The 12,819-nt window shown below is 60.5% G+C and overlaps 1 protein-coding gene across 1 annotated transcript in view; it reads right to left on the minus strand.

The window, feature by feature from the left end:
* Positions 1–12,504, minus strand: part of SEPTIN9 (septin 9) — a 143,206-nt gene extending 130,702 nt beyond the window's left edge. Inside the window, exon 1 of the mRNA XM_044247342.1 lies at positions 12,422–12,504. Within this exon, the coding sequence (XP_044103277.1) occupies positions 12,422–12,440 (19 nt within the window). The 5' untranslated portion in view covers positions 12,441–12,504. The remainder of the gene's footprint in view (positions 1–12,421) is intronic.
* Between the last annotated feature and the right edge of the window lie 315 nt (positions 12,505–12,819).

The raw sequence follows: 12,819 nt of genomic DNA on the forward strand, positions 1-12,819 counted from the left end.
AATAAATTATGATTATCATTAGTAGCATATTAATCATAATCATAATTTTAAAATGGTTTTTACGGTTATCATTCTCCAGCCACACACGCCAGCCTGAACTCCGGGATCTATAAATTGGAATCGACAAAGCCTGCCTGCCCTGAGCCGATGCGTTTGAACAAACTGTGAGTTCGCGTAAGAGCCGGAGGGAACAGTCACGCTTGCGGAACCCAGGATCTGGGCGCTCTCCCAGACCCGGGCACCCCAAAAACTCCGAGGCTGGGCACAAAGGCCATTTCACAGACAGTCACGAACTGCGCACCCGTGACACACACCGGTAAATTGTAACGTGTTGAGCCCGGAGCCCTCGAGTCTGAAACACCCTTCAGGTGAGTCGGGGCAGGGGGAGCAGGGGGCAGAAAGCAGGACTCACGCCTGGCCGGTGTCTTTTTTTTTTTTTTTTTAAGATTTTGTTTATTTATTTGACAGACAGAGATCACAAGTAGGCAGAGAGGCAGACACAGAGAGAGAGGGAAGCAGGCTCCCCGCTGAGCAGAAAGCCCGATGCGGGGCTCGATCCCAGGACCCGGGGCTCAATCCCAGGCAGAGGCTTAACCCACTGAGCCACCCAGGCGCCCCCTCTAGCTGGCATCTTTTTTTTTTTTTTTTAAAGATTTTATTTATTTATTTGACAGAGAAAGATCACAAGTAGGCAGAGAGGCAGGCAGAGAGAGAAAGAGGAGGAGGAAGCAGGCTCCCCGCTGAGCAGAGAGCCCGATGCGGGACTCGATCCCAGGACCCTGAGATCATGACCTGAGCCGAAGGCAGCGGCTTAACCCACTGAACCATCCAGGCGCCCCTGGCCGGCGTCTTTTTTTTTTTTTTTTTTTTTTTAAAGATTTTATTTATTTATTTGACAGAGAGAGAGATCACAAGCAGGCGGAGAGTCAGGCAGAGAGAGAGAGAGAAGCAGGCTCCCGCCAAGCAAAGAGCCCGATGCGGGGCTCGATCCCAGGACACTGAGATCATGACCTGAGCCGAAGGCAGCGGCCCAATCCACTGAGCCACCCAGGCGCCCCTGGCCGGCGTCTTAAACGGGATGACAGCACGGCGTTCAGGAGCCAGAGAGAAGATGCCAGACCAGGAGCGGTGGCTCCTCGGTCCTCGAGAAAAAGGCCGTGATCCCGGGCAGGGCTGGGCGAAGGGGGATGGCCTGGGAGGCGTTTTCCCATAGAAACAGCATGCGGGGAGGGCCGGCGGAGCCACCATGTTAGCAGCCCAGGGGCAGAGCCCACCTCCAGGGCAGACACCCTCACGCACTGGGAAACCGCCCAACTCCCCTTCGCCACGTGGCCCCAGGGCATCCCTACACCGCCCCCCGCCCCGCCCCGGCATAGCAGCCCGTCTGGTGGGCATCACCCTGGGCCTGCAACCTGGGGAGCCTGCACAGGGGAAGCAGGCAGTGGGTGCAGTGGGCACAAAGGCCTTGTATGTCCTCCTTCCAGCCAAGTTTTTATGATGGGTCGGACCCAGTAAATTCTAAGTTCGAGATGCTTAAACAGGCCCTGAGACATCTAAGCAGACTCCTGAGGTCATGGGTCATTATTAGCTGTGAGTTTAATGACGACGCACAGCCTCGGGGCCACAGTGTCTCCACCCAGGATCCGGCGGCTGTCCCCAGCCCCTCTGGGGTCATGCACAGCCGGGACGTCCTGACCCCGGTGGACGAGGACACACACACGCACACCCCGTTCTGCTCTGTGCCAACAACAAATGAAGTCTGGCCAGTACCTTCCTCCAGTCAAGAAGACACCGTGTTGCAGGCAGAGGCCGCTATGAAAACTCACACAGACGTCCGTTTTCAGTAAAGAACGGAAGAATCCATTTTCAACTTTTGTCTTTGAACCTCTGAGTCCGAGTGTCTCAGGAAGGGACAGGGAGGTCCCAGGGACCTTGGCCCGGAGCCGCGTGTGCCTCCACCTCTGAGCCCAGGATGGGGGGGGGCCCTGGGACGTACAGTCTTCACCCCCCTTTCTCCATGGCTCATGTGCCCACAGGAGCTGGGAGGGGCTCCCCCAAAGTCAAGGGTCGCAATGGGAGAGTCAAACTCTAGGCTTATCGTGCAAAGAGCCTGAGATGAGGCGATAAGCTCCTGCATCTCCTGCATCCTGCGTCTCCCAGACGCCGCCCTCGGCCTTTGCTGCCCACAGAGGCGAGCGCCGGATGGACGCACTGGGGAGGTGGGGACGCCCTCCTGGTCACGTCCCAAGCGCTGACCGCGTCCCTGGGCAAGCGCTGTCTCTCTGATCCTGAGTGTCCGCGTCTACGCGGAGCAGACTCCTGAGTGTGTGTCACCGAGTTTCCACTGCCCCGGGCACTGGTCAAGGACTACGGAATACAACAGTGACCCGAGGGGACCTGGGCTCTCCTGGTGGTGTTCACAGCCTCGTCGGGAGCCACCACAGGTGTCCAGCTCACGAGTCGGGAAGGTGCCGGCAGTTTAGGCACATGGTGGGGGGGGGCTCTGCTCTGCCCTCTCCAGACAGCAGCCAGCGACCTCCCCCACGACGTGGTGCTGACCAAGGTCCCACAGAGCCCTTCCCGCAGAGCTTCACCAGCTGGGCATCCGGACTCTGGGCCCCACCCCTATAAACTACATTGCCATATAAAATACACTCAGCTAAAAAAAAAAAAAAGAAAAGAAAATACACTCGGCTAAACCTGAATTTCAGATAAACAACAGACAATCTTTAAGCAGGAGGATATCCCTCCATTCCTCACCCCTCCGAGGCTCTCCTTGGCGTGGCAGAAGAGCTATGGTCCACAGGACGACCTGGTCCCCAGGTCTGCCACCCAGTGGGGGGGCTTGGAAGGAGCCTGGAAGGTGGGAGCAAGGGAGAAATGGGGTAGATCCTTCCCACCTCTCTGCCTTGGAAGGTTTCTCTGGCCCCTGATCTTGTCTCTGCTGAATGCGGCAGCTGGGGCCGGGCAGGCCCACCTTTGCCCCAGTACCATCAGGTGACAAAGGACTAGGGACACCACCTCCTCCCTCTGACCCTCTGACCTGGGGGTGGGGGGGTGGCTTTAATCCGTAGCTTGTCTCCAAGAAGCCAAGGAACCTTAAGCTCCAGGCCCTTGGCTGACAGGAGAAGGGCCCTAACAACACAGCCACGGGGTCAAACGCTTTTGTAAAATGTGCAAAATAGAAAATATCTTAAATCCGATCTGGCAAAATCACTGTCTGGGTCCGCTCTGCGTTCCTGCCCATCACACTTCTCCTGCGTAAGTACCAGGGGAGGGTGGGGTTCCCACCCAGGACAGGTTGGAGGGAAAAATATGTAGAGTTTGGACCCGGCTGGGTTATACTGACATGGTTCACCGCCGTGTCTGTGTCTGCTCAGGGGACTGCTGACCACCGCAGGGTGGCTGTCCGGCTACACGCCCTCCGATCTGTGTGCTGTGCGGAATCAGAAGGTGGAAGACGTGAGCACGACCCGAGCGCCTGGTGGAAAAATGTGGGCAGTGGGGGGAAAGCGAGATGTGGCATGTGTGAAGCCAGAAAGTAGGCCACGGAAAAGTCCACGGAAAATCATTGTTTTAAGCGGAGAATTCGATTCTCTTCCACGGTGAGTCAAAACGAAAAGCATCTCTGGTTAGTAATAAACATACAGTTACAAACGCGCCACATTTTCCTATTTCATTCTTAAAAGGAGACATTATCTTCAAGATAGACTTGATCAGAATCCTTGTGTTTGTAAGGCAAGAATGGTGGTGGGACCACAAACTGTGTGAAGTCAAACTTCTTTTAAAAAGGGTAGCAATATCCTTTCTTTCTTTCTTTTAGGATTGTATTTATTTATTTGCCAGGGAGAGAGAGAGCACAGCAGGAAAAAGGGGGCAGACGGAGAGGGAGAAGCAGGCTCTCCGCCGAGCAGGGAGCCTGACGTGGGACTCGATCCCAGGACCCAGGGATCATGACTTGAGCCGAAGGCAGAGGCTTCACCAACTGAGCCACCCAGGCGCCCCACAAGTATTCTTTTAAAGACTTTTTTTTTTTAAATCTTAGAGTGTGTGCGCTCGAGCCAGGTTGGGAGGGCGGAGCACAGAGGGAGAGGGATAAGCAGACTCCGATCTGAGCAGGGAGCCCCACTCTGGCTCCATCCCACGACCCTGAGATCACGACCTGACCCGAAACCAAGAGTCAGATGCTCAACCGAGGGAGCCACCCAGGCGCCCCTGAAGTCCCACTTTTTAATGCATCCCAACTACCAAAAGTAAAAGAACAAACTTTGATTCACCAGAAAATGAATGACCTTTCCATTCCCCCATGAGAAAGTGATGTTACCCAGTCATCGTGTAAAGAAGCGATCAGAGTTCGCAGCCAAAACTACAATAGGAAAAAAACCAGGGCTTTGGGGAGAGCACTGGTAGGTGATTGGTAAAAGCATTCCTATTTTTTAAGATTTTCTGGTACTTATGGGATTTGCCAGCTGTTTAAAATTTACCATTCGGGGGCACCTGGTAGGCTCAGTCGGGGGAGTGTGTGACTCTTGACCTCGAGGTTGTGAGTTCGGCACCACGGTGGGGGCAGAGCTGACTTTAAAAAGAAAATCCTTAAAAGAATAAAATAAAATTTAAAATCAGGTGTTGTTTGTTTCCTCAATCTAAACGAGGAATCACGTGCATGCTTTTCAAGGGCTGTAGAGACACCACGCAAGCCGGATATGCCCCCAGCTTCTGCTCTCCGTCCTCCGTGTTAGCAAAGACCCGACACTGAAGTCCTGTTCCAAGTCCTCGAGTGGTTTCTGAGTCGCGGTCAGACCCCAAAACACACGCCGGGAACGAGCCGTGCCCGTGATAAAGACGAGATTAACCACAGGCCAGGGGACCTGAGGTCTCAAGAACTGAGAAGAAGCCATCAGAAACCGCTGACCGCAGCAGGAAGGAGGAGAAGGAAGGGCCCCCAGAATGCGCGGAAGGCTTTGCCGGTCTCTGGGCCCTGCCACTGACCGTGCCCCAAGTCACCGAAGAGCCAGATGTGCTTCACTCTGGCTTCGGATGGTGGCGGGAGTGTAACAGCAGGACACGCCTTGGGGAGAGGTAGGGCCGGGGTACAGAGGCCCTGGCAGTGCGGGCTGTGCAGGCAGCGCTGTTGACCGACCCCTGGAGCCTGGAGTTCCAGAAGGAGTTGCCGCACAGGTCACCAGGTCGCAGAGGGAATGGTCGCCAGGAGAGGCGGTCAGTCACCTGGGGTGACTGGCCCCAAGATTGGGGCATTCTGGCTGCCTCAAGGAAGTCGGGGGACACCTCCTAGGTACAGATACGTCCATCTGTAGGGGCCAAAGAAGGGACGAAGGGAAGGAGGGCCCCAGGGTGGCAACCCTAACATCGCACACCAGCCTGAGACAGGAAGCAAGCCCTGTAGGCAAGAGGGTTGATCTTTCATTGATTTTTAATTAAAAAAAAAAAAAAATTGTTTATCCTCATAGAGCAGGTAGGGGGAGCCCAAGAGTCTCCTCCTCCCCTTAGGGGGACACATATGGGGGCCCCCCACCCTCAAGACTGTCTAAACAGACTCACTTCCCAAAGGCCCCACTTCCACATCTCAACCCCCTTGGTGGGGGGCTGGCTCCACCGTAGGGATCTGGGGCCGATCTTCAGAACGAGTCAGTCCTCAAAGCAGATTGATCCGCAGAGCAAACAGCATTTTCTGTTCATCCAGCCTCCCTACAGAATGCTGCGGGAAGAACACTTGTCTGGTTTTGGAGGCCATCCCAGGAATGACGGGGAAAAGGAGTCATCGTGTGCAATGTTTTATTAAGCTAATTACCTGGATAAGTCTTGGTCTCCCAGCAGCCCGCGTCCCCCAGCCGGGAGCGCGGCTACTGTCACACCTGCAGCTCAGCTCAGAAGCCTCGGTTCGAGGGACGGGACCCTCCCTCCCCATCCCAGCTGGCAACAGAGGGTCCGTGTCGTACGAGGGTGGTTAAGTCCGTTAAAGAACTCCGAAGAGCCAGGAACAGAGCCGTCCACGCATGAGATCTGATTCCAGGTGGAAAGAGCAGAATCAGAACCGGGGGGGTGCAGGGGGGGAGCACAAACCTCTGGGGAAATACGTGCCACCCCTCTGAGGATCAGACGCTGTGCCCGCGGCTGAGGGCGCACAGAAAGCAAGGTCACGACTGATGGGACTGAAGAATTCACTTTCCTGTTCACATGGACAGCAAGCAATAAACAAAACGACCCACGGGGGAGGGGGGGTGCGGACAAAAGAGAAAAAAGAGAGGCACAGTGTATAGAAAGCTCTTCTTTACGAAAGCAAACCCCCAAACGGATGCGAAGGTCTGGCAACTGCAGCGGCACCCGCGAGGGCGGGAAGGCGCTGCCGTCCAGAGGCACCGGCTCCCCCTACTGAGGGGCTGCCCCTCCTCGGCCCCTTGGGCCAGAGGTGACGGGACACTGCAGCCGCCAGCAGATGGCCAACGCCCCCTCCCCAGCCCCACACTGCCGCTGCCGTGTGCCCTGGGAGGTAACGCCACTCCCTGTGTCCCCCGCGGCGTCTACACTGGCTCCCCTGTATGCAACCATCCGACCCCAGCCCCCCGACACCCACCCATTTGAACCTGTGGCTACAGAGCCAAAGTCACGGTTTTCTTAGTGCATTTTGTGAACCCCAAATCCCACCCTCCCCAGTGGATTAGCCCAGTCCTTCACTGGCTGGAAGACAACAGGGGTTGGAGTTAACCCACTTCCAAGTGGCTTGGGTTACAGGAACATTCTTCTCCCACTGGGTTCGCGTCCTGGGGGTGGGGGGGAGAGGAGCGCGGTCCCTGGGAAGCCTGTGAAAGCCCCAGGACGCGGGTCAGATGGAGGTGCGGGCCCGGCCCGAGGCAGCCTGGCAGCCTGCCTCTGCCCGGCCCCTCCTGGTAACCACACTGCCCAGGAGCGATCTCCAGCCCAGGCAGACAGTCACTGCCGCCTGCCTTTCAGCCACTGCCCCAACATGCCTGGCCGGGCCGGGACGAGGGGCCCTGGCTCAGCTCTCAGGGACTCGCACGGCTGCGGGACCATCCCCTGGTTCCCAGGTGCAGCCTGGAGGACCCACGAAGGCCTGGGCACCACCTAGGTGTCACTGCACGTCCCTCAAGAGCAAGGCCTCTCTAGGAGGCAGAAGGAGGACCGTGGACGACCCCCGGCCCCGTCATCCTGTCTCGGCCCCACTGTGAAACCCCAGCCCAGCAGAAGACCGACTCTCCAAGGAGCATGAGCCAGCAGGACAGAGGTCTCCCCAGCCCTCCTCTCCCCACCAGCACTTTGTGGGGTCCGCACACGCCACGTGGGGCCTGGAGCCAGCAGCCCTTGGAGGATGACCGGTGACGTGCGTTCCTGCCAGAGAAGGCAGGTAGCCTGGGCCCGAGGGCCACCCTGGGACCCAGATCGTCTTCCTCTCCCTGCTGCTGCTCACCTTCCTGTCCCAGGGGGCCTGCAGGCCGCCGGCAGTCACACTTCAGAGAACCAGGTCAGATTAGGCCGGGAACAAAGCTCAGTTGTTGCGAAGCTTCCAAAAGGCCACTGACAGCAAGATGCCCGGGGGCCACCGCCCCCTCTGCCGCCAGCAGCTCAATGCCCCCCTTCACGCAAGCTGCAATGGACCTGGGCCCGGGCGGGGACAGGGAGATAAGGCAGAGAGAAACTGGGCTGGGAGCAGAGGGCCACACTCAACCTAGAGACCCAAGGCCAGGCCACCCCTCCAGAGCGGCAGTGAGAGCCGCCAGACGGCCGGAAGGACGCTCAGGGCCTGGCACTCAGCGGCGCTCTGGGAATGAGTGACTGAACCCACAGGGAGAGTCCGAACAGGCCCAGAAGCTTGGGGAGACAGGCAACCCACAGCTCAGCCCCCCGTCCCTCCGGGAGGCTGGGTCCCTCGTGTGCTCTGCGCTGGTCCCCAGGGGGGCTGCACCACCACTCACACCCACGGATCCCCCCCCAAACCCAGACCCCCAGACCACACCTCGAGCTGGGCATTCCACGATAATAGCTCCAACAGAGAGAGCCAGGAACCCAGCAATCACCTCCCCCCACACACGGAGGCTCCCGCCCCCGAGGCCTGGGGCCTCTCTCTCCAGCCCTCCCTCCCCCAAGGCCACTGGCCGGTCCGCCCAGGAACTGGCGCTCCTCGCCCCAGGCTGGGCCCTTGCCGGGCGCTGGGCGCGGAGGCTTCCTTATCGAGCACATCTTAGACAAACAGCACAGCCCACGCAACACTGCGCATGGACAAACAGCAGGGCGGAAACAAGGTCCTACCCCCAGGTCCCATCCACGAGGGGTGGCCTGTGTCCGAGGGTTACCCCGGGGGGGGGTTCGTGGGGGGTGGGGGACAGACTTCCTCCCACTAGCGGGGTCCCTGGGTCCTCAGGTGAGATGCCCCCTGCTGATGCCCTCCTGGGAGGTCGAGCATGTGCACCTGGTGCGCGGGCTCTAGGCCTCTGCTCCCGAGGGGCAACCTCCTGTCCCCTCTGCACCTGTCCTGGCTCCAACCGGCTACTTGGAAGAGGGTGGATCTCCAGGAAGCGAGGGGGCGGCCCCCAACTCAGGCGCATGCCTGGACTCTCAGAACCCTCTGGGCTGGCGGGGGCGATGCTGCCGGGCAGGTGACCGCGAGCCAGGGTGAGCCACAAGGGCGGGCAGGCGGACCCCCCGCGTCTGAGCGTGCGTCCCCGCCTCGGCACCAGGCCAGCAAGAGCGATGGCCCCGGGTCTCAGGCTCGGCCAGCTTGCTCACGACTCGGGAGGCTTCCGGGGTCCACGAGTCCCGCGGTCCTGGGCACAAGCCCACAGCGCCACAGACTAACCGCTGCACGAGGCGGCTCTTTCTCGCTGAGACCCCGAATGAGCCAGAGACAAGGGGCAGCGAGGACGGGGGTGGGGGGCAGAGAAGAGGAAGAACCTGCCTCAGCCCCTGCCCACGCTCACCCGGCAACCCGGGGTTAGCTCACTGGGGAAGTGTTCTCGGAGGCTCCTCTCCCTTCCTGTAAGTCAGGTCCTAGGGCACCGGGTGTGAGCGAGGCCACACTTTTCCAGGGGCAGCCGCAGACGCGGTCTCTGTCAGGCCCTTCCCCTGGGGTCCAGCCTCCTCCCCAGGCCTCTGGAGCTACCCAGGCCTCTGGAACCTCTGGTCGGCCAGGCACCCCTCTGGGAATATCCCGAAAGCCGAACCTCAGACTAACTCCCAAGTGCACCCACAGACCAACCCCCACGCCCTGCTCCGCATTTCTGTGGTTCGAGGGCCTCGGGGAAGCGCCTGTGCCCATGAGAACTCCCCGGGGAGCCAGCGACACTGAAAGGCCAGGACCCCGTGACCCGGCGTGCAGGGAGAAGCTCAGAACACCAAGAAGCAGAGGCGGTCGGACCAGCTCCGACGCCGAGGGGCTGAGGGAGAAGCCCGGGCCTGGGTCTCTGAAGCCGCACGGGACGCAGGGAAGATGGGGAGCTGCCGGGCTTCAGATGGCCTTCTCGGCCTTCCTGGAGCGGGGACGAATGATGAAGACAGTCACAGCCGCCGAGGTACCCGGCAGACGTTTCTAGGCCTATCACGCACAGAGGCTCATACAATTGTCACAAGTCTGCACCAGCCCCAAGCGAGATCAAGCACCTGCCCCACGGCGGGGAGGTGCATCCTGGCTTCCAAGGACCCCATAGTCAGCCCCGGGCCACACTGCCTGCCCCCGACACCCGCCCTGCCCCCCACAGAACAGCAGGGAAAGTGGGTCCAGGGAAAGCCTGCCAACCGACCGCAGCCCCCACCCGGAAAGCCCTTTGTTATTCTCTCCCTACTCTCCACCTCTTGCTTCTCAAGGCCCAGGTCTCAATCTGGCCTCCCACTCAAACCTCCCCACACACCCACGGTCCCTCTTTCCAGGGCATTCGGTGGCATCTGGAGCCCGTGGCTCAGATCGGGGTGGGGTGGGGGGTGTCACCCCGCTGGCGTCTCACCTGCTTCCTATCTCCCCTGTGAGCAGGCAGCAAGGACCCCGGTCTTTTCAGCATCTTTGTACCTTCGCAGTACGTGCCCCACGCACGGCACGAGTTCAGTGAACGCGCCCAGAACCAAGACACTTGGGATCCACCCAAAGCAGAGCTTAAAAATTCTTCCCGTTTCGGGGACTCGTGAGTGCTCAAACCCAGCTCTACAAAGGACCCCCTTACAATCATTCAATTTCTTTCTGAGCCCATAAATAGGTCCAGAAGCAATAATCCCATATTCAGTCCAGGCAGAAAAAGAAAGCCTTCTTGGCTGTCCTTGGATTTTCAACCCTTGGCGGCGGGCGGGGGGGGGGGCATTTTTAACACCCTCTGGGCTCTCCTTAATTTCAGAGCATGGATGCTGGGGTAGCTGATGTAGGGGTCAGTCTGACTTCTGCAGAGCACCCCTCCAGAACAGGGCGCGCCAAGAGAACGCATGCTCAAAATGAGGCCAAGAGGCCAGCCCGCCTCTGGGCCAGGCCCCTCCAGTCCCATCCCACACAAGTGCAACCGAGGGACCCAGCCCGCCTTGGACTACTGCCAGCAGGGAAACAAACTGGAAGGGGTCCAAGCCCTCCCTGCTCCCATCCTCCAGGGTCCCGCCCCGTTAGGTAAACACAGGAGCCGAACGGGCCGCCTTTACAGGAGCTGGTTCCTACTCACCCCATTAAACCCTACTTCATCTTTCTTTTTTACCTGGGGGGTGGGGGAGAAGGCGGAAGGAGAGGAGCCCAAGCCTGCTTTGGGGGCCCCCTGGCATCCACGGAGGATGATCTCAAAGTCTCCTCAGGAAGAGGCCAAGGACCTATGACCTGGCAGGACCCACCTCGCCCCCGCTATCCAGACCCACCAGCAGGAGGTCAAGCAAGGAGCCCAGGGCGAGCCAGCAGAGGTCCCTGGGCTGCCCTGGGCCAGCGATCCCAGGGAGAGGGCTGCACACAGCAGCAGTGCCCACAACCATCTCAAGTATTTGGAGCATGCTAGGGAGGAAGGGAGGCCAAGTGCCAAACCCCAGCATATGCCACCTGGAAGCCCCCCCACCCCCCCATTCCATCAACGCGCCCACGCTCCTCAGATAGAGCTGCGCTGGGGTGTCTGGAGGGCCGTGCTATCTGCAGCTACGGGGTAAAAGTTGAAATTCTAAGCCAATGACCCAGAAGGGTATTTTCAGGGAAGTTCTGAGTAACCCTCTTTGAGACAAGTTATTCTTTATTACTCATTTCAGTTCCTGAATGTGGAAAGCAGGCAACTGAGAAATGGCCCAAAGGCAGGGGGGTGGCCCGAATGGCCTCCTCAGCGCCAGCTAAGTCCCATGATGCTGTCCTCTTATCAAGAAAAATCAGTTCCTGAGTCCTTGGCAGAAAACTTCATGTCCAAATAGATTACGGGGAGGGACACAGTTTGCAAGGTGAGCAAAAGAGAAGATTCCATTTATTATCTGAAAACTGAGGAGGACACAGATCCTGCCAGGATCCCTTGGTAGGGGGCGGGGCGGGGGGGGGAACCACAAAGGGGAAAAAAAAGGAGAGAGATCTGGGTTACCCTTGTCTGCCCTCCCATGCTTGTGGCCTCAGTTTACCCATCTGTGAAATGGAACTTCAGCCTGACCTGTGCGAGGGCACACCGGCCGGTGGAGTTAGGGTACCAGCACCTGTTGGGGGGAGCGCCCCCAGACCCACTGGATGAACCCCGGGTACTAAGCCCGAGCCTTGCTGGACGGTCCCCTTTGGCAAACTTCCCGTACTCCTCCAGCGGGTAGAGGGGTAACAAACAGTTCCTCTGAAGAAAGGATGCTGCCGCCTGGACCACCACCAGCCGTGGAGGCTGAGCCCTAGGAAATCCTCCACGCCACCACTCCCTGCAGACACACGCATCCGCACACCGCACGCCGGGGCCCGCACGCCGGGATCCGCACGCCGGGACCCGCACACTGGGAGGGGCGGCGCCTGGAGGGGCCCAGACGCAAGGGCCAGGAGGGCGAGCAGGAAGTCCGGCCGGCCTGGGGCAGCGGTCCCCAGGCGGCCCCTCCAGACACCTGAGCGAGCAGTGGCCGACGGCGGCGAGGGACCCCGAGCCAGGCCGGGAGCGGGGCCAGTGTGCGGGGTCAGAGGCCTCGAGCGCCGGGACTCTCCCCCGCCCCCCGCACGGGTGGTCCCGGACAGGCGCGCGGGTCCCGCGGCCTCGCAGCAAGGGGCAGCACCGAGTCCGCCGAGGGGCTCAGCGCGCGGAGGTCCCTGGATCGGGTCCCGGGTGGGGGCTGCGAACACCTGCCCGGCGCGGACGCCCCCCCCACCCCACGGCGGAAGCCTGCGCGGGAGCGCAGCGGCCCGTGACGTTCCCCCCCCGCCGCCCGCTCGGCTCAGGTGGGGAGGGCTGGTCCCGGGACACCGACGCCCCCCCGCTCCGGCCGCGGCGCCCACCTGAGTACGACTTCTTCATGGTGTCGCCGCTCCCAGGAAAGTGTGGCGGCGAGGCCGCGGGGCGCGGGCTCCCGGGTCGCTAATCCCGGGCCCGGAGTGCGCGGGAGGAGGGGCGGGAGGAGGGGCGGCCCCGCCCCCGGCCCCGGCCCCGCCCCGGGCCGCTGAGGTGCAAGCCCGGCCCCGCCCCGCGCTGCACCTGGCGCGGCCCCGCGGCCCCCGCCCTGCACCCGCTCCCCGCAGCACGTGGGAGGGTGGAGGCACCCTCGGGCCCGCGCCGCCCGCACCGCCCACCCCCACCCCCAGTGCGAAGGGCTGGTCCCGGGCCGTCGCAGCTCCTTCCCTGCCCCGAGTCCGGGCGCTGGGGCCCCAGGTGGCCGCGCGGAGGCGGGGCGGTGCCC

The sequence above is a fragment of the Neovison vison genome, chromosome 5 (genome assembly GCF_020171115.1).
Source record: "Neovison vison isolate M4711 chromosome 5, ASM_NN_V1, whole genome shotgun sequence".
Classification (NCBI taxonomy): Eukaryota; Metazoa; Chordata; class Mammalia; order Carnivora; family Mustelidae; genus Neogale; species Neogale vison.